At 42.6% G+C, this 24,618-nt stretch overlaps 1 protein-coding gene across 1 annotated transcript in view; it reads right to left on the reverse strand.

The window, feature by feature from the left end:
• Window positions 1-24,618, reverse strand: part of lrrc1 (leucine rich repeat containing 1) — an 83,895-nt gene that overhangs the window by 54,094 nt on the left and 5,183 nt on the right. Inside the window, exon 2 of the mRNA XM_052089690.1 lies at window positions 3,972-4,089. Coding sequence (XP_051945650.1) covers window positions 3,972-4,089 — 118 coding nt within the window. The remainder of the gene's footprint in view (window positions 1-3,971; window positions 4,090-24,618) is intronic.

Genomic DNA, 24,618 nt, shown 5'->3' on the forward strand with positions numbered 1-24,618 from the left:
TATATATATATATATATATATATATATATATATATATATCAGGGTTTCCGTTGTCCGGTAATTACCGGACATTGGCCGATAAAAAATTCAATGTCCGACAAAATTAAATCTCTCGGTCAAATTGTCCGATTAAAATTGCCTAATAATCCCGTCCCCTAACACAATCTGAATTTGAGAATAAGCCTAAAATGTATAAAGCAAAAATACACCGATCTCTTGCTATGTTATAAAGGAACAGGCTCTATCGTTTGAAAGTTATGAAACAACATCGCATGCTGCATTTCAAATAAAGCGCCACGCCTAAAACGGCTGCAATATAGACCTAAACAACGAGCGATTGAGTGAGGCGTTTCAAATATGGCCAGGCCCAGGCAGACTAGCTTTAAAAGCTTTTTTCAGAGGCCAGACGATGGTGAATCAGGAACATCTCATTATAGATAGATCAGTGCTTCTAATCCGCGCATTCGTGCAGTTTTAGTTCTCTATCATCAAAACTGAATAGCCTATGTTCATCAGTGCATGTTACAGTCTATATCAAGCAGGGACACGTTTGTGTGCATTTTATTTTGTGATTTCACCGGAATTAATAGAGAGTCTCCGCAACGGCGATAGATTGAAACGCGCGTCCTAGTGAAGATTGCGCAACTCGCGCAGCGCGTCGTCCATGCAACTGATATGGCGCTCAGCTTGATTTCAAAAACAACAGATTTTAGCGCTAGATCTCTTATTTAATAACGGACTAAATGAATGATCTGCTAGTTAACTGGAGATGTTTTATTTATTTGTATTAGGTACATCCGTGCCTCAATTTTTCAAAAAGTGAATGTGTGTGAAACCACAGTAAAAAAACAATTGGCGTTGATTGACGCCAATCGGACGTTCATGATTTTTTTTCCGTCTATTTGAAAGTTAAGCTAATAATAATATGTTGCATTCTATACGGCCTGATTATGTCATTTTTTTAAGTTACATAGACTGCCTCCAGTTTTCCTCAACTTGACTAATTAAGAGGCGATATATTTGACCGGCATATCATCAAAATGTCCGTAAAACGAAACCTCTGCCGGTCACTTTGACCGGCACCATTTTTTCTAGCGGAAACTCTGATATATATATATATATATATATTATATATATATATATATATATATATATATATATATATATATATATATATATATACACACACTCACCTAAAGGATTATTAGGAACACCATACCAATACTGTGTTTGACCCCTTTAGCCTTCAGAACTGCCTTAATTCTACGTGGCATTGATTCAACAAGGTGCTGAAAGCATTCTTTAGAAATGTTGGCCCATATTGATAGGATAGCATCTTGCAGTTGATGGAGATTTGTGGGATGCACATCCAGGGCACGAAGCTCCCGTTCCACCACATCCCAAAGATGCTCTATTGGGTTGAGATCTGGAGACTGTGGGGGCCATTTTAGTACAGTGAACTCATTGTCAAGTTCAAGAAACCAATTTGAAATGATTCGAGCTTTGTGACATGGTGCATTATCCTGCTGGAAGTAGCCATCAGAGGATGGGTACATGGTGGCCATAAAGGGATGGACATGGTCAGAAACAATGCTCAGGTAGGCCGTGGCATTTAAACGATGCCCAATTGGCACTAAGGGGCCTAAAGTGTGCCAAGAAAACATCCCCCACACCATTACACCACCACCACCAGCCTCCACAGTGGTAACAAGGCATGATGGATCCATGTTCTCATTCTGTTTATGCCAAATTCTGACTCTACCATCTGAATGTCTCAACAGAAATCGAGACTCATCAGACCAGGCAACATTTTTCCAGTCTTCAACTGTCCAATTTTGGTGAGCTCTTGCAAATTTTAGCCTCTTTTTCCTATTTGTAGTGGAGATGAGTGGTACCCGGTGGGGTCTTCTGATGCTGTAGCCCATCCGCCTCAAGGTTGTGCGTGTTGTGGCTTCACAAATGCTTTGCTGCATACCTCGGTTGTAACGAGTGGTTATTTCAGGCAAAGTTGCTCTTCTATCAGCTTGAATCAGTCGGCCCATTCTCCTCTGACCTCTAGCATCAACAAGGCATTTTCGCCCACAGGACTTCCGCATACTGGATGTTTTTCCCTTTTCACACCATTCTTTGTAAACCCTAGAAATGGTTACCATGGACCATGCAACGGTGTATCAAAGAACCGGGAAGTAGGTTTTTTTTTTCATCTCTATCTCTCTCTCTCTCTCTCTCACTGCCGTTCTGCGTTGGCCTTTTCCCTCTCGTTTAAATTTTACAGTGTTGGTGGTGCGATGAGAGAGAGAGATTGTTTACGGACATGTCAGTCATGTGTGTGTTGTTGTCTTTTGTTTAAGTTAATTATTAAAATATTATTTATATTGACAAGCCGGTTCTCGCCTCCTCCTTTCCATTGAACTGCTTTACAGAGTTATATGTATACTTATGCTTATTAGAGAATCATGTCACTAGCTTAGCAACATGCTAACATCATACTCCATTCACATCAAAAGTGAGTCGAGTATACTCTGCGCTTTGCTTAAGGAGTGCTTTTAGTATGGTGCACAGAATTGGTGACTATGAAGATGTTCCAAATGGTCACTTATGAGGTTCCATGTCAGTGCTTAGAAGGTAGACAAGGCAACTAACTAGGGTGTGGCACAGAGCCAATATTTCAATACCATTTATGAGCCTGCCATAAAAAGGAGCAATAACTGAGAGATCAGAGTTCAGCCTGAATAAAATGTCAATACATAAGACACAAAGACTGTTATAAAGAGAGAACAAGGCATTTAAAAATAATTAAAACACAGCAAATCATGAAGTATGGTTTCAAATTTGCTGCTTGCCCAAAAATAGTAGATTTGAAAATTGAAAATCAAGATAATTACCGTTTTGATCTTGTTCCTGTAAGGGTTGCACTGAGATACAGGCTGGGAGTAACTATGAAGATTATCAAATGCTGTATATAATTGCTGAGCTCTGAAAACCAGCTCCAGAAATATGTTGGGTGGGTGTATGTTGGTAGTGTGTGGGAACGCCAACGTTTCCAACAGAGCATACAGTCATTAAACCGTTTGAGTAAACATGTATGTGTTAACATTTAACTATGACTGTCACTATCATGACATTTTGACTGATGAATAAATGTCACTAGGGCTGTCAATTTAACATGTTAAATCAGTGCAATTAATTATATAACAAATAGCGCCATTAATCATACCAGTGGAGCGTAATAGGAATTTTCCTACCACTGGAGCAATACAAGCTTGAGAAACCACCTTCATATTTGTGCAATTATCAAGTCCCATTCACACCATCAAGTCTCGACAGCGACAGCAACATTTTCAGTGAGTGGTGCTTCAGTCAGCAAGGGGCAGTAAGCACATCTCCAGCTGTACAGGCAACAAACCACACTTACTGACAGCAGACAACACAAGATGAAGACACGTTCTTGTGATCAAACACAGCTGGATGGAGCACAACTCTGAATGAACGTTTCAAAATACGTTTAACTTTTGCAGAGCATGCTAAAAATGCTGTTTATGACATCCAAACGGAGACACTCCAAAAGCCTCCGATGCATGCGTACATAGATGTGTCCTTATAAAAGCCTTGATAATAAGTCCACCACATTCAATTGCAAAATGGATTGCTGTGGACTGTAGGCCACTCATAGGCTTATGTGCAATGAGGAAATAAACTATATATTGCCTTCTATAGACACTTTCTGTATTGTATAATCAATGCTTTACTCTTCTGCCATGATAGATGTTTTTTAATCATCTGAATAATCTAAGATAAAAAAATATGCATTACACGGCATTTCTATACTTGCATGAACTTCCCTTATTTGGATGCCAATTTGAGATTGGAATTGAAAGTGCACAATGATCACAGTTATCTAAATAATCTCGATTAGAGTTCACAACAGGCCTTTGTTTATGTTGTAGGTTTAATGGAGAAAGTTGCCATACCGTTTCGAGAGATGTCGAACTCAACAAGTTGGTTGAAGTTGGCAATATCCCCGGGCAAACTTTGGATCTCATTGTCACTCAGGCTGAGCTTTCTCAACTTCGTCAAATTGAAGAATGGCTGAAACAGAACAAGAAACACCAATTAAGTGCCGTTACGTTTTGGAAAACTGATGCATAATCATCAATACAGGAAGACCAGTAACAAAGATATTTTATAATAGAAGTGTATGACTAATGTTTGTGCTATGCTTTGAACTTTGACCTCCCAGCTGTTATGAAATTCATTATCAAGCACACTGAATCTACGGCCATGTTCACACTAGTTCGATTAAGTTTTCAGTTAACTACGTATTTTGATTTGTTTTTCCTCAAAGTATGCAGACATGGAGAGCATTTTCGAAACACTGTTTTGGTGCAGGAAAACACTTTTGTAGTGTGAAAAAGAGGCATGAACTCTGAGAGGCATGAGAGAGTCTTAGTGTGGACATGGACTCAGACTTCTATTGGAATGGAATACTAACATACTACTTACTAAATACAGCACAGTACATACCGTATAACAACCATTATTTTAATAAAATAATTTTAAACTAGTGTGGTCACGATACCAATATGTCAGTAGTCTATACGGATACCAATACATTTCACAGCTGTCGATACCAATATCAATAGCACAGCAAAAATATGCTAATATGGTAATGTGCTATTGAACACACTCTTTTAGCCTATTTAAAATTACAATGTAAATAGTGAATTAAAACAAAATGTATGTGTCCTTCAAGTGTTTCCCAATGAAGTATGCATTGCTTAAGCATTTTTAGGGCCTTCATTCATTCCTACATCGTGCGTTTTCCATTCTATAAATTTGTTTTTTAATTCCATGCTTTAAAGTTTAATTTCATTTCAAAAGTGTCTAATCAAATTAATTCCCAAAACATTTAAAGGTGCAGTATGTCAGATTTGGAAACCGTTGTTATTACTGACACCTGTGGCCGTTAAGTGAACTGCAGCCAGCTACCTGTTGCTTGTGATCGCGCACACACTCCATAGGCACACGAGCATCAACCAAAACAATGACGTAACCACTGATCGATCTATCTATCTATATATATATATATATATATATATATATATATATATATATATATATATATATATAAACTGGATTGCTCATGACATCACAACAGTGAAGCTACTGCTGGTATTCCCTAACATTTTGTATTCCTATGGGTCTAAATGGGAAATCGTCTGTTTTGGTGAGTAATTTTACATATCCAGTCACATAAAAAAGTTTTTTTTAAGTCTGCATATACTGCATTACAATGCAATCTTCCTAAATATGTAATTAATTATTTATTATGGCTGTCATTTTTTACCCTGCTTATTCTAAGTGTGAGCGTGTTATGTTACTGTGCGTTCAAACCAGAGGCGTCGAGAGCGTCAAATCGACCGGAAGTCATTCCTTTTCTATGACAGCCAGCATCTCTCGGCGGCGAGAAGCGGCGCGGCGAGTCTGGGCAGTGTGGTCTGGACATAATGGAGACTCGCTTGCAAAATAGAAATACGCTCCTGATTCTGAATTCATAAAATGTATACTTTATACAAAATATAAAATAACAGCAAAATGTTTAAAAATTTTAACTAACAAATGAAAAAAATAAATAAATAAATAAATTGGGGCAAATTTTTTAAATTAAATAGAAATAAAACACTAATTTAAAATGTAAAACTATTATAACCTTGGTATGTGCCTCAGTAGCGGTTGGGATTTGGGACCATCCTGACAAGTTTGGTGTCTCTAGGACTTACAGTCTTTGCTGCCCATTCGCTTTTAGGGCAGAATAAAAGAAGAAGAAGAAGAAAATCCTAACGGATACAATAGGGTTAGTTTTTTAATGTTTTCCTTGTAACTGTAATAGTTATAATAATCTTGTAATATTGTAACTCTTGAGTGCGTTTAGTGAGGATCATGGGTAATTCTGATGCTCCACTGTCTTGCATTGAAGCATTATCAATCCACCGGCCTATAAATGGAAGACATTCAAGCAAAGAGGCTACAAACAGACCCTTATCCAGACAGACCGCAATCAATTCAATCAAACCAACGAAAACTTGGGAAAAAAGCTTTGTAATTAGTGAAGTCCAGTGGCCTGGCAAAAGCAGCTCAGTGTATCACTGTCTGTGATGTAATCAGCTATTCATGTCTGTCTGCCTGACCTACTTGTTGAGTACCTCCCTCCTCTCTCTGGCACACTGAGTGCATTTTAAGCACCCCATAAAACAGCACAGTCAGATAGCAGCGGCCGTTAGAAACAAACAACCTGCCTGTGTTTGCTGGAAATAAACAGCACATTGCTGCCATCGTGAAAGTGTTTAAATTGTACTTCCTGTGCGTGTTCTACTGGAAAGATGCGATCAAGAAATGTAGGTCCCAATCAGCCTGGCTTACATTACTGGCACAAACCAGCTTGTTGAACAAATAACTAGACAGCATCAATTATGCCTGAGAAATGTGTATGTTTAGGGATACACCGATCGATTGGCCACCGATCTTCATCTTAAATCTGTGATCGTGCCTAGATTCAGGGCCGATCTTCTTTTAATTACATCACACACAAAATCACAAATACACTGCTACTCTAATGAATGAGCACTGGCTCAGCCCTCAAAGAATGACATTGACTGGAGGATGAGTTGCTGGCAATTCTAAGCATTTCGTCAATTTTAACTTTCAGACATGCTGTAATTCAGATGAATATGCCACTTTTTTGTGTCTGATGAATGAATTACGCGTGTATGAATAGTAAGTCAACCCTCTACAATGTAAGTAAATCACTAGATCTAAATGGTTTTCTTTATTGTGCTGTGGTTCTCTTACGAGAGGTTCTCTCGTATTGCGTAAGCTAGCTTACGCTACGGAAAAGATTCATCTTTGAGATATTGAAGCCAAAAAATTATCCTTAATTTTGTATCCATTGTCAACGCAGTGCAGCAGCTGCATACCTTGAGCGGGCTAGCTAGCGAGCTCATTGGTTGCTCTGCGGCAACTGCTGCAGCCTATAGACGAAGTTGAGTGAACTCGCGTCCAATGACAGGCGCCCGTGCCCGTCACTGTATCAAAGCCCGCCAGAATGGCCGTGGCTAGAGTGCATATAAGCGTAAGTTCGTAGGCTGGAACCCTGATTTTTCATCTATTCAGCGAAGCTCTTCGCATCTCTGAACTGCAGAAGCCGCGTCGCCGTTCGAGGGGCATCTAGCAAGCTTGGACAGCGCTCGAAGAAGCTGGCCGTCTTTGTCAACTTCAGCCGTCCTGCGAGCTACGCCATCCGGTGACGTATCCTTTTTAGAGCAAGCTAGTTCCTCAGCGAACTTCACAAAAAGAGCAACGAGCGTCTTTTTAAAGATGCCTCGCACCACCTGCGCCTCATGCCACGCCCATCTCAGCGCCGGAGACTGCCACCTCATCTGCGCTCTCTGCCTGGGACTGGAACATGCAGAGCTCGCCCTCGCTGACGGCGGATGCGACCTCTGCGAGGAGCTTCCGATGTCGACCCTGCGGGCTCGACTCGAAGCACTCAAAACCGAAGCCGCCGCGGCGCCTTTCGTTTCGCCACGCAGAAAGAAGCGCCGCTCCCAAAGGCTGCCGGAACCGGTGTTAGAAGCGACTACCTCGCCGGAGCCTCTACCTCGAGCCTCACTTTCACCCTCCCCGCCCCCCCGGGACACGCAGTTGCCGCCGAGCGGCCGCACTGTTGCCATCTCGGATGACGAGGCGGAGGATAAGGGCTGCTGTTCTATCATGGCTTCGGACAGCGAGGAGTGGTCAGGCTCCCAAGCCTCCTCCTCGGCCCAGGAATCCAGCAGGACCCATGCCGGAGTCGAAGAAGAACTAACGCGCCTCCTCACACAGGCCGTCGAACGCCTCGGGCTCGAGTGGTCACCGCCCTCTGAGCAGGCTCCCAACAGACTCGACGGCTGCTTTCTTCAGAGCCGTCGCCGCTGGCGCCGCGGCCGGGCCGCTCCCTTCCTGCCGGAACTCCACGCCGAGCTCTCTCAATCGTGGAACGCACCTCTCTCGGCCAGGAACCGATCCCATGTCTCCACCTCTCTCGCTTCGGTGGACGGCACCACCGAGAGGGGCTACTCTTCCATCCCCCCGGTCGAGGATTCTGTAGCAGCACACCTTTGCCCGCCCTCCGCGAGATGGCGGTCTAAGCCAGTGCTCCCGTCTAAGGCCTGCAGAACTACTTCCGCCTGTGTTGGCCGCGCCTATGCCGCCGCCGGCCAAGCCGCATCTGCTCTGCATTCCATGGCCATTTTACAGATCCTCCAAACGGACCTTCTTCGAGAGTGGGATGAGAAAGGCAGGTACCCAGAGGCTGTTTCAGATCTAAGGAGCGCGACGGATCTCGCCCTTCGCGCCACCAAAGCTGCAGCTCAAGCCCTAGGGAAGTGCATGGCCGCGCCGACTGTGACCGAGTGACACCTATGGCTAACGCTAGCCGACATGGGAGAAGCTGAACGCTCCACGTTCCTCAACGCGCCGCTCTCTCCGTCCGGTCTCTTCGGTTCCGCGGTGAGTGGCATTGTTGACCGTTTCTCGGAAGTCCAGAAAGCCACCGAAGCCATGAATCTCTTCCTGCCTCGTCGCGCTAGCTCCTCTGCAGGCCGCCCACGTGACCAGCCTCCTGCACGAGCCTCTTCACAGCGCCCAGCTCAGCAAAGCCAGACTTCTCAGCGTCGACAGGGCGGCCGCCCTAGAACGCGCTCAGACAGCCGCCGCAGACCGCCGCCCACCCGCGGGCCTCGGTCTAAGACTGCGCTGAAGCCTGAGCAACCGAAGTCCTCCTAGCTTTGTTGAGGAAACGACGGCTCAGTCCCGCCACGGCCGGATCACCGTCAAAGCTTCGCCCCCTGTCAGTCCCCTTCTCTCAGGCTACTGCAGTGGTGGATTCAGCAGCCAACAAGCCGGTGATACTGCCCGCTTGCCTGCACTCAAATGCCGTTTTAACGGCGACCCAAAGAAATCTTGTAAAAAGCAAACACACAAGCATTACACTTCCCGTGTCCCTATCAGAGCCCACTCACATAAAGCGGGCACAGCCAGCTCGAGTGTTAGAGTCAATAAACGCGCCCACGAATCCGTGCGCGCGCCCCTTCTCTGCCCGCTCTGTCACACGGCCAGCAAACACCTCTCTGTATGTAAGTCCCATGCCCGTGACTATGCTCGCGCATCACTTAACAGATGTGACTCTGTCCCCATTCACCTCAATCGGGAAGTCACTCACAGAACAGCCTGTCCCTGCTGTCTGCGAGCAGTCATGCATAAGCACAGTAAGCGCGCTCACATATTCTGTTCAGCTCGCTGTGTGCGGCAATCAGGGCGACTTGGCCATTCACTCTCTAGCGTTACGCGTGGAAAGCTATCCCAGGGATATCCAAATGGGTGTTAAGCACAATAAAACACGGCTATTTGCTACAGTTCGATCGCCGCCCTCCCCGCTTCAGAGCCCGGCTCGAAACTACTGTGAACACGGAAGCAGCCTGCATGCTTCGTTCAGAAATAGCAAACCTTCTGTGCAAAAAGGGCCATAGAGAGAGTGCCACCTTCTCTGAGCGAGTCGGGGTTTTACAGCCGTTATTTTCTTGTCCCCAAGAAAGACGGTGGCCTCAGACCAATATTAGATCTCAGGGTTTTGAACAAGGTGCTCGCAAAAAGACCGTTCAAAATGCTTACAATCAGGAAACTCCTCGCGCATGTGCGCCAGGGGACTGGTTTATTTCTCTCGATCTGAAAGATGCCTACTTTCAGATTCAGATAAATCCCCGTCACAGGCCATTCTTGAGATTCGTCTTCGACGGCCAGGTTTATCAATACACCGTCCTTCCGTTCGGCATGTCTTTAGCACCCCGTACTTTCATGAAGTGCATGGATGCGGCGCTCGCACCCCTGCGGAGTCAGGGCTTGCGAATTCTGAACTATTTGGACGATTGGCTGATTTTGGCACAGTCACATACGGAGCTTCTGTCTCACAGGACAGTTCTCCTCAGTCATCTGAACAGTTTGGGTCTTGCAGTCAATTGGACCAAGAGCTCACTAAAGCCCAGTCAGGCAATTTCCTTCCTTGGAATAGAACTAGACTCCATGGCGATGACGGCTCGCTTATCTACACAGCACGCGCGCCGTGTTCAGCGACTAGCCGCGTCCTTTCAGATGAACAGCCTAACGCCTCTGAAAATATTTCAGAGAATGCTAGGTTACATGGCCTCAGCCGCAGCAGTACTTCAGCTGGGTTTACTGTGCATGCACCCGCTTCAGCATTGGCTAAACACCCGCGCGTCTCGCCGGGCTTGGGCCACGGGCCACCAGCCGATCAGAGTGACTCAGACCTGTATCTCAGCTCTGCAGCCCTGGGCAGTGGCCGAATGGTATCAGCGGGGAGTGACGATGGGAGCTGTATCTCGCCGAAAAGTCATCTCGACAGACGCGTCCAACACGGGTTGGGGCGTGGTCTGTGAGGGCTCTCCGGTTTTTGGCCTATGGTCAGTTCAGGAAAAGCTCCTTCACATAAATTGTCTGGAAATGATAGCGGTCGAGTACGCGCTCGTGCGCTTCCTCCCGGTCATTCAGGGTCACCACGTCCTGGTCCGTTCGGACAACAGATCTGTGGTATCCTATCTAAACCGTCAGGGCGGTGTCAGATCCAGGAACCTCTTCCATCTGACAAAACGCATACTGAGTTGGTCCCAGTGCCACCTGCGCTCGCTGAGGGCGACGCACGTGCCAGGCTACCTGAACGACGGCCCAGACAGACTGTCCAGAGACAATATTTCCCCAGGGGAATGGTCCCTGCACGCTCAAACAGTCCAGAAGTTATGGAGCATATTCGGCAGAGCAGAGATAGACCTCTTTGCATCAGAAGAGAACTCTCATTGCCCAGTATTTTTCTCGAAAAGCGAGGACGCGCTAGCCCAGGATTGGCCCAACCGCCCGCTTTACGCCTTCCCTCCCGTCTCGCTATTGCCACAGGTAATGCAGAGGATCAGGGAAACGCGTCACTCGGTGCTCCTCATAGCCCCGGCTGGGAGAATCAGACATGGTTCCGGAGCTTACGCAGCTGTCACTGACAGCCCGTGGCCCATTCCAGTGAGAGCAGATCTCCTCTCTCAAGCTCGCGGCACGATCTGGCATCCCCACCCAGAGGCTGGGCTGCAGCGTGGGTGATCAACGACTACCTGTCGCTTTGCCAGAAGGAGTAATAAACACTATCATACACGCTAGAGCCCCTTCCACGAGAAGACTCTATGCGTCCAAATGGTCTGTGTTTTCAAAATGGTGCACCGACAGAGACCTGGACCCACGGACATGTGGGGTGTCGTCGCTGCTCGTGTTTTTACAAGAGCTGCTGGATAAGGGCAGATCCCCATCCATGCTCAAAGTATGCGTGGCGGCCGTCGCGGCGTTCGCTGAACCCCTGCACGGCCAGTCACTGGGAAAAAGCGAGCTGGTCATCCGGCTTCCTCAGGGAGCTAGAAGGATGAACCCCGCGCCCCCATCGGTTCCTATCTGGGATCTTTCCGTAGTTCTCGAAGCTATGAAAGCCCCCCCTTTCGAACCGCTTCAATCCGTGGATTTGAAATACCTTTCACTAAAAAACGTTTTTCTAACTGCCCTGTCATCAGTTAAACGTGTGGGAGACCTTCATGCGCTGTCTGTCAGCGCTGCGTGTCTTGAGGTTGGACCAAGTGACTCCAAGGTCATTTTAAAGCCTAGACACGGCTATGTCCCCAAGGTGATCGGTACTCCTTTCAGAGCACAAATCATTTCCCTATCGGCGCTGCCAGCATCCGATAGCGAACGCGACGCCAATCTCCTTTGCCCAGTCTGAGCACTGAGATTGTATACTGCGCGCTCCGCCTCTTTCAGACGCTCTGAGCAGCTTTTCGTTTCGTTCGGGGGGCGCACCAAAGGTTTCGCCGCCTCGAAACAGACACTGTCTAGATGGATAGTGGACGCTATTGCTGCCGTGTACGCGTCAAAAGACCTACCATGCCCGTTAGGCATTAGGGCTCACTCCACTAGAGGCATGGCCTCCACACAGACCAGCACCGCCGCTCTGTCTTTCCCTTCCCACTATGTGTTTATGTATTACACACACACTGGCCCGCACTCTTGCCGGCCAAATATTATTCCCCCACTCACAAGGGCTCCCCCGGGTCCCCCAACCCCCGGGGCTCATGCAGTGGATGCTTGGCGCGCACGGCATTGACAATGGGTTCCCGTAGCGTAAGCTAGCTTACATATACTGAGAGAACCTCTCGTAAGAGAACGAATCGGTTACCTAACGTAACCTCGGTTCTCTCTAGATGAGGGAGCAGTATTGCGTAGCCGGCCGTGCTCACGCCATGAGCGACTTTCGCTTCATTCAATGAAAACCAGGGTTCCAGCCTACGAACTTACGCTTATATGCACTCTAGCCACGCCCATTCTGGCGGGCTTTGATACAGTGACGGTGCGGGCGCCTGTCATTGGACGCGAGTTCACTCAAGTTCGTCTATAGGCTGCAGCAGTTGCCGCAGAGCAACCAATGGGCTTGCTAGCTAGCCCGCTCAAGGTATGCAGCTGCTGCACTGCGTTGACAATGGATACAAAATTAAGGATAATTTTTTGGCTTCAATATCTCAGAAAAGATGAATCTTTCCCATAGCGTAAGCTAGCTTACGCAATACTCGTTCCCTCATCTAGAGAGAACCGAGGTTACGTTAGGTAACCGATTCGTTTTTGTTATTGATTTTAATTATCCGTTAATGTTTTAAATTCGGTAAATGACTGAAAATGTTCGTTTGATTTAATGTGCTGTTGAGGAGGGCAGGGCAGGTCCGGGCTGGAACAACGCACGCCCGGTCCCCAATCGGCATGATGGGGGTGCGCGAGGGATATAGGGGCTGGTGACGACAGTTCGAGAGAGAGAGAGAATGACAGGCAGCTGCTCTGTGTGTTTATATTGGTGTGTTTTTGGTTCAGTTTATGATGAAACTTATTTATATTGAAGGTTCTCGAATCCTCCTTTCCCTTAACCTCCTTACATTGGTGCAGAAACCCGGGAAGGAGAAGGGATGCCGTCGTGGAGTCCTCGACACTGCTGTCCACCCAGGGGAGTTCCGCTGCCATCTGCCGGGGGACAGAGTAGCCCGACTGCACGGACGCGGGGAACGGCCGCTGTCCACGAGGCAAGTGGGGACTGGACTCCCTGACCACCTGAAGTGATGGAGCCGCTGCCAGACGCGGAGGAGTGCCCTGCCGCGAGACAGAAATGCGGAGGGGTTGAAAGAAGACTGCCATCCGCGAGGTGACCACCAGGAGCGGTAGGGGCAGAGGAGTATCCCCAAGAGTCGCCGGGAACGCAGAGGGGCATTCTGTCCGCCTGGGGTCGTAGGTCTGACTCTGGTCTACCTGGGGAGGAGCGGCTTCGGTCTGCCTCAACTGATAAAAGCATTGCACTTGCAACGAGTGAGTGGGATCAAGTAACGACCCCAACTGATTCAGTGAGCGAGTGAGCCATTAGACGAGTTCAAGAGTGATTTGTGAGTCATATGATAGATATATCCATTCAATTCATTTGTTCCAGAATCAGACTACACTGGATGTACTTCATTATTTGAAAAGATCTGACTGAAATGAACAATTTGTTCACTAATCAGACATCTTGTTTTGTTTTGTTGGAATTGAAGATCTCATTGTGATGAAAAGAAAAGGGGAACAGCAATGCTCAAAGGTTAAAGGAGGAATTTAATGTTGCAGGTATTCAGAACAACTTGCCGGTATGTTCAACACCAGTCTTATCTATAAGCTAGAAATTACAAATAAATCCACCATGCCTGGCCTATTCAAAATCTTGAATATGAGGCAACAACCACCAACTATGTTGAAACCTAGAAAAATTCTTTAAAAACTTTTGAAAACTTTGGGGAAAAGCCCTTTTTTATTCAGGTAAACTTTACAACAAAATGTGGCAGGACAACCACCAGAGAATGATAAGAAACTGCCTTCAAAAACAGTGAGACTGCTCTTTAAGTTCCATGCAATAAATGAATAATGCATTGCGCTTCACACAGTGTATTTCAAACACATTGTCACACAGCATCTGAAGTCCTGCATGAAGAAAAAAAAAAGAAAAACGGCAAAAAGGAAAAATTGTGGACTTCATAGTGCTGCATAAAAAAGTATGTGTATCATTTCATATGCCTCACTAGCATGGGGCAGTTCCTCAAAGAGTGGAAAATCCTGTTTGGTCTCAAGCACCATGTGAGCAACAATTCTGTCATGCTCATGTTTTTTTTTAACCCATAGGATTTTCTTTATCTCTTTCATGGATCACAAAACGAGATGTAGGAAGAATGTTCGTCTCAGTCAGCATTTACTTTTACTGTATAGATTATTTATATTCTAATCACATTTTACTGTCCAAATAAGGGAGTTTTAAGCAAATATATAAATGCCATGTAGACATGTAGAAATGACATGTTTGTGTCTAATTCAGTTGAACTCAGTCCGTCTCACTGACTCGCCCTGCTGACCGCACTGAGAGCAGCTCCTGAAGAGTGCATAAACATGAACCACTTCTAAAGTGCTGTGATGCACGTGCTGTCTGTGGAGGATCGTGCCAAACGTCTGAAAAATCTAAATGAGGATTTTTATTGTGAACACAAAGTGCTCCCGTTTTAACTTTAATTTAACGATCGCGTAATGGCAAATGTTCTTGGTCGTTACAGGTTCATAAACTGAAAAATGTATTAAATCTCTGCTTCGCATCGGGGCCCAGATCTCCCTGTCGGGGTTTGTTTTGTTCCTAGCATAATAAACACGGGAGCAGATTTACTGCACAGAGGATGAAGACTTCACCCGCAAGTGGTGAACCAGGCTCTTTGCATCGTCCAAAAACACTCACACACTTACATCTTAACCAGTGTCAAATCAAAATGGCAAATAGCAATGTACACTTATGTTTATCTTGCCAATAATCTACCCATTTAATCCTATTATTTTAAAAAGTCTACTGGAAAACGGCAGAAGATTTTGCCCTATTTTTAATAACAGCATGTTCACTGATTTTATGGCATGAATACATATTTATATCTCAGATGAATACATAAAATGTGTCTAATTAACTTTATCAACAAAAAACAACAACAACATTTTAACATGTACATATTTAAATAATTGAAATAAATTATGAATAACCAATTTCTTGTAAGTTCTTTGAGACAATGTAAATAGTTAATGTTTCTTGTGATGTATGGCTTTTAGGGATGCGCACATGTAGTCAAATAAAGGTGTATTCATTCTGCAATAATTATTAGAAAAGTAAAAATACTATTCTAATTTCGCAAAGTTGTTCTTTGTTGGCCATATACAGTGAAATCCATGTTCAATTCTGAACTAACAAACAAAAACTGGCATATATCACAGAATGAACTAGGTGGCGCTGTTGAGTATGGACATAAGTTGATCACATTCGATGAGCAAACCGTTCTGTCAGTATGTTCAGATGGACACCAGAAAAGCGGGTGATTGTGAGAATGTGGCTTACTGTGAGAAAGCTGGGTTCCTGTTTAAATGTATTGGATAAGCGGTATACACTTTACTCTTGTATATGTGCAGCTTTTCAGAAAGCAGCATCCCCATTGCAACATAATCCCCGCAACAATTCTGTAAACAACAAACATGCATACGGTACCAGAAGCGCATATGCTTTGCACTGTAAAAAGAGCAGGCTCGAGACTCGTTCGACTGTACATACTGTACAAATCGCAAAAGCTTTGCGCTTGCCCACGTACCATGTAAAATGCCCTAACTCATCTGGACATTCAGTTCCTTCAGTTCATTTTTTCTGATTGTATGTTGCTACCTTATGCTAAAATGCTTTAAATAATTTTTCAATCTACACTCCATACCCCATAATAACAAAGCAAAATTCACATTTTTGATAACTTTGCAAATTTATAAAAAAAAAAAAACTGAAATATCACATTGACATAAGTATTCACGCTATGTCACGGCCCAGTCGGAAGTCCTGAGCACTCTGGACCAGGTTTTCAATAAGGATATCTCTGTATTTTTCTGCGTTTAGCTTTACTTTAACCCTGAACGGTCCCCCAGTCAATGCAGCTGAAAAACATCCCCCACAGCATGAAGTTATCACCACCATGCTTCGCCGCTGAGATAGTATTGTGCCGGTTTCCTCCAGACACGATGCTTGGAAATGAGGCCAAACAGTTCAATCTTCATTTCATCAGACTACAGAATCTTGTTTCTCACAGTCTGAGAGTCTTTTAGGTGCTTTTTTGCGTGTCTTGCACTGAGGAGACGCTTTCGTCTGGCCACTCTTCCATTAAGCCCAGATCGGTGGAGTGTTGCAGTTATGTTCTGCATTCTGATCTCTGGAGCTCAACCAGAGTGACCATCAGGTTCTTGGTCATCTGTCTTAAAAAGGTCCTTCTCCCTCAATTTCTCAGTTTGGCTGGGCAGCCAGCTCTAGGAAGAATCATGGATGTTCCAAATTTTTTCCATTTAAGAATTATGGAGGCCACTGTGCACTTGAGAACCTTCAATGCAGCTCCCCAGATCTGCTTTTTGCCTGTGAGACCTTATACAGACAGGTGCGTGCCTTTCCAAATCATGTCCAATCAAGTGAATTTGCCACAGGTGGACTCCAATCAGTGTAGAAATATCTTTAAAATGATCCAGAGAAATGGGCCCTCATGCGTGAACTTCTTTTGGATTTGGCGATTCAGCAATTTTGTAATCTAGGATTTTTTTTAATTGAGTAATCAAATTAAATTCTAAATTCTAAGAAGTTCTACATCAAACTCTGTGATTAATTAGTTACACATTTTTAAAAGATTAACAGCCCTAAATGTAAATATAATATAATTTAATTAGTGGCCGACCAATATGGGTTTTTTTAATGCCCAATGCCAACATCCACAGAGCAGGGTGGCCGATAGGCCAATATAATGCAGACAAATCACACAGTTTAATATAGTAAATAACAAACAAAAAATTAATTTAAAAAAATTTACTCAATTTAACACAAAACCTATATTGATAAGTTATATTAATAAACTTTTATTATATTTAATTATCTTTTAAAAAAAAATTATATTGTATTTTAAATGGTAGATAGTACTATCTTCTGATTTCTGTAGCCATAATATTTTTGTAATTTATTTCTGCATGAAGAAATTGTTAATATATTAGAAAGAAGGAAATGACAGTACACACAGTAGTCCAGCAAAAATGGATGGCATTTGTGTATTACCAATAGCATTTTCTCATAAAAGACCCAGTCAAACCCATTGCACATACAGTACACAGTGAATATGACATTTACTCATAGTGCACGTGACGCGCTTGTGCGGATCCAGTGGGAGAAGCAGTAATTTACTGAGAGTTTAAACGCCGTGGATCGCCTGCTTGGAATATCACGGACTGACCCTCATGATTTGTGAATTATTAGGAGGAACATTTGATCCTTATCCTGAAGTTTTTTAATCTGGCTAATGGAATACAAGCTTTAGAGGAAGATATTAGATGTGTGCTCGACTGCAAGAAAATGCTGGAAGTTATTTGCATATTTGCAGACAGTATATCAGGGCTCCAGACTAAAAAATTACATAGAAGCCATTGACTCCTAAACTGAAACAAATGGCTGCTTTTAGTAGCCAAATCACAGATTTTCTCGATTTAGATTGCTGTTCAGAAACAAGATAGAAAGCCAAAGAAAAGGAAGGCTGATAATCCATTCATCGTAGGTTTAATAAACAGAATGTATAGTTGAGAAGATAAGTTTGCATTCTCTTTTGTCTCATAAATGTTCACACTCCTTTAGTAATTTATACAAATATAAGAGATACATTTTTTTATTTAGTACTCTTCAGAATCTACATTACAGACATTTAAATATAGTATGCATATAGTAGTGTGTTGTCTTCTTGAGAATCAATGAATGTTTGCACCTTGTGTAATTGTTGTGTACAAGTACCTCAATTGTCCTAAGTGTCAATAGCTTAGATATATATATATATATATATATATATATATATATATATATATATATATATATATATATATATATAATTGATTGTAATTGTTATAAAATTATGCCTTAGTCTTTCTTTACTCTTACTGGATGGCCCCAGACACAGAGACTACAAGAGTGCAAACCAGATGCAGTTTTTTGTGCTACTCCAATCCCAATCAATAATTACCAGAAGAAAAAAGTGGTACACAATACAGGACTTTTAATTATAAAGAAGTCAGAAATACACATGGGACTCGTATTTTGAAACGTCTGCACTCCCAGTTGTGAGCATATTGATTGCTCTTTTGCTGAGAAAGTGAATCTGATTCAAACTGCTAACCTGTGCTCCTTGAGTTCAAACCCTCAGTTATTTTCATGAATAAGATCAGGTTCAAAAGAGTAATTTGTTCATGAATCTCACTCTGGGTTTGTTGTTGCATGCGGTGCAGCGAGCTTGTCAGAAACAGAACTGGTGAAAAGGGCAGTGAGACACATTGGTTGTGCGTGTTCTAATAATATATTCAATAACTTACAAGATCTGACAAAACCGCATTTGAACGCACACAACCCGATTGTCGCCATGGGCGACTAGATTTTACATTTTTGTCGCAAAAATATAGCCTTCCATAAGCTTTTCACAATAAGTTGCTGAAATGTTGGCCCATTCCTCCAGACAGAACTGGTGTAACAGAGTCAGGGTTGAAGGCCTTCTTGCTTACACACGCTTTTTCAGTTCTGCCCACAAATTCTCTATCAGATTGAGGTCAGGGCTTTGTGACGGCCACTCCAAGACCTTGACTTCGTTGTCCGAAAGCCATTTTGCCACAACTTTAGAGGTATGCTTGGGGTTGTTGGCCATTTGGAAGACCCATTTGTGGCCAAGCTTTAACTTCCTGGATGATGTCTTGAGATGTTGCTTCAATATATCCAAATTTCCTTCATCATGATGCCATCTATTTTGTGAATTGCACCAGTCCTTCCTGCAGCAAAGCCCCCTCACAAAATGAAACTGCCACCCCCATGATTCACGGTTGTGATGGTGTTCTTCGACTTGCCAGCTTCACCCTTTTTCCTCCAAAAATAACGATGGTCATTATGGCCAAACAGTCCCAATTTTAGTTTTAACAGACCAGATGACATTTCTCCAAGTACGATCTTGGTCCCCATGAGCACTTGCAAACTGTAGTCTGGCTTTTTTTTATGGCAGTTTTGGAGCAGTGGCATCTTCTTTGCTGAAAAGACTTTTAGGTTAAGTCGATATAGGACTCGTTTTACTGTGGATAGAGATACTTTAGAAAATGAATGTACAGGTTTTCTCCAACATCTTCACAAGGTCCTTTACTGTTGTTTTGAGAGTGATTTGCACTTTTCGCACGCTATTATTTGTACAGATAAATATGGTCCCTTCGGGCCTTTGGAAATTGCTCCTAAGGATGAACCAGACCACAATTTTTGGGGAGGATTTCTTTAGATTTTCCCATGATGCCAAGCAAAGTGGCACTGAGTTTGAAGATACAATCCATAAATACACCCATAGGTACACCTCCAGTTCAGTACACCTCCTGTCAGAAGCGAATTGGTTAATTGTCTAAAAGCTTGACATAATTTTCAGGAATTTTCCAAGTTACTTAATGGCACAGTTAACTTAGTGTATGTAAACGTACCCACTGGAATTGTGATATAGTCAGTTAAAAGTGAAACAATCTGTCTGTAAACAATTGTTGGAAAAATTACTCGTGTCATGCACAAAGTAGATGTCCTAAACAACTTGAAATCAATGGAGTGGTTAAAAAATGTGTTATAATGACTTCAGCCTAACTGTATGTAAACTTCTGACTTCAACTGTATGTGTTGACGTGTAATCACGAATAAACTCTATGCTATATGCGTGACTTTTGAATTCAGCATTGTAGTTTCTGTCTGGGACGATGGTCATGTGGTTGATACACACAGTCTGTGATCAGTCGTCTAGTGTGCATTTGCCACATTTGCACAGGTTTCTACCATCTCACTCTGTCTCATAATCGCCACTGCGCTGCCGTGGTTTAAGTTGAACACAGAATCAATTCTGAATTTTTGAGAATCGATCCAGAGTCGTTGGAGAATCGCAGAATTGATTCTTTCTCCCACACATATAATAAAAAACAAGAAATTTTACTTTTTACAAAAAGAGAAACATTTTAAATATTTTGATTTTAATTTTTTTTTAATTATTTGTCCCGCTTTGATCTCCTACTTCTTTGAAATCATAATATCCATTTGTCATTTGCATGGCATTTGGTATAAATCCTCTAGAGACTGACAGGCAGTGAAGGAAGAAAGGAGATGCACATACGCAGGTGAAATTCTCCATCCGTTGCATTTTTTTCTCAGTACCGTAAATAAGCCGAAAGTACATGGTATGATAGCCGGCAATTTTCATACCATGGTGTCTAGTGAAACTGGTACACCGCTGCAACCCTAGATTCCATAAACATGATCATGAGCGATTGAAGCTCTGGCTTATCACGCTGAACCTGGATATCAGTACACCCCTACATTCTCTCAAATATTGGAAGGTGTGCAGTGAACATTTTCCCCCTAAGGATTTCAGACCATCAAAAGAATCAAAGGTTCGAAATCTGAATTCATCAGCTGTGCCTGTGCTGTTTTTCCCTCGTGATCTGCACCTCCCTCAGTGCTCCGTTCTTCATCACTCGCATTTCTAATTCAACCCACCTGCACTCGTTTCACTCGTGCCTCACTGCATAAATATGTTTGTGAAGCTGCTCTTCTGTGTGATATCACCTGTACCATTGATCTCACTGTGTAAATCATGTGAATCTCAGTAAATGCTCTCGCTCTTGGTTTCACCAACTACAACTTGTGTGGCTTGAATTCCTGACAGTCATATAGCCTAAATATTTCTGCTTAAGAAAAAGCACAAGTAGATAACGCAACGGAATTGCTCAGAAATAAAGGACGGTTATTTATCGCAGTAAAAATAACCGTCCTTGTGCTTCCTTTAAAGCACAAGCCCTTAGATCAAAGGTTTTTAAGATCATGAGAAACATAAATTCACTCAAGTGTGTCCAAACGTTTGACTGGTAGTGTAGTTATGAATGAAACCATATAAATAACTACCCTGTGGCAAAAGTACAAACAGATCTTTTTCGAACAGAGGAACACAGAAATGATACTCTTCTTGTTTTCAAACCATTTTCTCACAGAAATAGGCTACACGGGATGAATCTTCTACACAATATACACAAAGAAACTTCCCAGACAGCAACAGGTACGCCACACACACCTCACAATAGACTCGTTTCGAAAGTTCACACCATGTTTCCCTCGGTACTTCCGTTTTAATGGCTGCTAATGTTTTTGAAAGGTGAAAGATGAAACATGCAACCAATGGGAGTACAAAACCACTAAGAGAAATCAGGGTGTGAATGGGTGGCTAAATCTCTGAGGCGGAACACTGAACCAGTTCTTCCTGTTCATGAAGTCGGCCGGCTCTCGACCCTTCTCCAACCTGCAGCCCGCAAACACAAGTAAACTAGAGTAAACTCTCTAGCCCCTGTGTCAATATTTAAAGCCTGATTGGATTCAAGCACAGTTAGAAACAAAGCAAACAGAGCCTCACACTGCTAACCTGCCAGCTGCCATACAATTCATGAGGTCAAGGCAAGAGATTCCAGTCAGGAAGTATATGGCCTTAAACATTAGATAATTCAACCTTAAATACATGCACTGAAATGAAAGTTTTGGGACAAAAATTTAAAGTCTAGACACACTGGTCTAGAAATTTGAAATTGATAAATGCACATTGTAAATTAACCTTAGTTAAGATCGAATTATCTATTTATTTAAAAAAAAAAATCAAACCTACATAATTTCATTTGCAAGCTGCTTTTTCTCCATTTCAAATTTTCAGTTATTAAAGGGATAGTTCACCCAAAAATTTAATTCTCTCAACATGTACTCACCTTTACTCCATCCCTGATGTGTATGACTTTCTTCTGCAGAACATGAACGAAGATATTTAGAAGAATTTCTCAGCTCTGTAGGTCCATACAATGCAAGTGAATGGGTGCCACATTTTTGACACAAAGTCAGCATAAAAGTAATCCATAAAACTCCAGAGGTTAAATCCATGTCTCCAGAAGAGATATGATAGGTGTGGATGAGAAACAGATCAATGTTTATGTAATTTTTGACTATAAATTCTCCTCAATGCTCAGTCAGGCTAATTTATCTTATTCTGTTTTTGGTTAATACACAATGTGTATCGCCCCCTACTGAACAGGGAGAAGAATTTCAAGTTTTTCACCCACACCTATAATATCACTTCAGAAGATATGAATTTAACTACTGGAGTCATATGGATTACTTTTATGCTAATTGTGATCTTTATGTGATTTCTGGAGTGTCAAAATTGACATCCATTCAGAGCCAAGATATTCTTCTAAAAATCTTAATTTGGGTTCTGCAGAAGAAAGAAAGTCCTACACATCTGGGATGGCATGAGGGTGAGTAAATGATGAGATAACTTAAATTTTTTGGTGAACTATCCCTTTAAATATATTAAAGTAGAGGGTTCTCTTTGTATTTTCAGCCAAGATTATTTTCTGAATATTTTGTCCTTCGACCGAAATTATCATTTCCAGCTGAAAATTTTCAGTGAACGAAATTTTTATTCATCCCTAACATGTAGTATAAACTTTGTAGGAACCATAATAGAAGTATGTTACTAAAACTACATTATTGTAATATGATTTTTGCATGCATATTTGTACGTTTCGCGGCAGTGAAGTGAGTTGTACAGTCATTTGAAAATATATTTACAAGCTTGTTCACATCGTGTTCAAATTGCCTGATAGCTCAACTGATAGATCGTTGAATTTGTGATGCAAAGTGATGGGGTACGATTTCTGAAGAGCCCGTGAGTCGATATGTGAGCTGAAACCGAAGCACCACAAAATGATGTGGTTGCTTCAGCAACTGCTGAGGATGAGCTGATGCCAACTCCAAGCATAAGACATGGGATACTTCATATGCCATTGTCTGAACCTTCACCGAAATTACCGGCCACTTGAACAGCGATGCACCTCACTGATCTCTGCCTGCATAATCTCGGTCTAATGATGGACTACACTCTTGAAATGGAATACATCAACTAACAATTAATTGCCAACAAAACCCTTCATCAGCCAACTTACAAGGACAATTGCATCTATGTGAACTTCTGCAGTTAACCCAGGATGGACTTCAATGGGGATGTCATAACAACAGGAAGTGCTTCATTAATAAATACACAAGATCCTGTTGATATACCTCTGTGCTCTTGAAAATGTAAGAGACAACACACAGTCATTAAAAATATCTTCGTACAACACCTCTGGCCATTTTCCCACATCATTCATATATCGCATAACAGTTAAAGTGAGCAGATTTTTACATCTCAAAGTGGGAATGGGGAGTGCCGCTCTGGGGTGGCAAATTAACTTTTTCACATAGTAGAGGGTAGGGAGGAGTACGAGTACTCGGATGTGGCAGCAATAATTGAGCATGAAAACGATGATCGATGGCTATGTTACATGATGTGACTTTTCACTTAATTCGAAATTCAGTGAAAATTACCTGAATTTAACATCTAAACACAAATGTGTCAAAGAGTGTGCTTATTTTAAATTTTGAGATCGATTAGGTTGTGATTTTGAGGTGTCCATTGCTTGTCAGAGACTCATAGCAACCAAACTGATATACGACACTGCAATTCTATTGTAAATATAATCAAAAGAGAGTGTAAATTAACTGTGTATTGAACACCTGTCTCTGCAAAATGTTTGCTTAACTCTTTTTATTATCCTTTAAATGTCTGAACTTTGACTCATTAATGGATATTATTTAAAGGTGCAATACGTAACTTTTTTTTTTGCCAATGTGTGAACGGCTTGTAACACAACTTTAAAAAATTAGCCCTTCCCAGACTTCCTAGGTTGCCTATTGACTGAATTTCATGTGAATGGAGCGGGTCGCTTTTGCCGGGAAAATCCAAAGTTTATCTCTTCCGCTATTCAACAGCGACAACAAACTGCAACACTAGGTAACGTTATCTTAGAGATGGAATCCAGCAAACGTCCGGCTCCCAGCACAACACCGACTCATACACAAACTCTTGAGTAAGCCAAAAGATTTTTAACAATAATAATACATTTATCTACTGAATCCCATCTGGCTAAGCAGAAACATGATCATGGTCAAGCGAAAACTAGAGCGAACATCGGCAGGGTATTTGATTCCTGGAGGGACCTTCGTTCGGTTTTGGGGATCAAAACCGACCCTGATTTGGCATTGTTCTTATTGGACAGGTAAGCTTACAAAACTGCAAAGCATGTGAAATATAGCGCCATAAGGATTGATCGTGTTATTTTAGCTAACTTGATCTTGCTTGCTAACGAATTGCAAGCTAACTTGCTTCATAACTTTCAAATAATTTAAATGATCTTCTCTTTATACAAAAATTCAGGTTAATGTCAATGTTAATCTGTAATTATTCAGTCAGGTAAACTACGATAACA

The sequence above is a fragment of the Xyrauchen texanus genome, chromosome 24 (genome assembly GCF_025860055.1).
Source record: "Xyrauchen texanus isolate HMW12.3.18 chromosome 24, RBS_HiC_50CHRs, whole genome shotgun sequence".
NCBI classification, from domain to species: Eukaryota; Metazoa; Chordata; class Actinopteri; order Cypriniformes; family Catostomidae; genus Xyrauchen; species Xyrauchen texanus.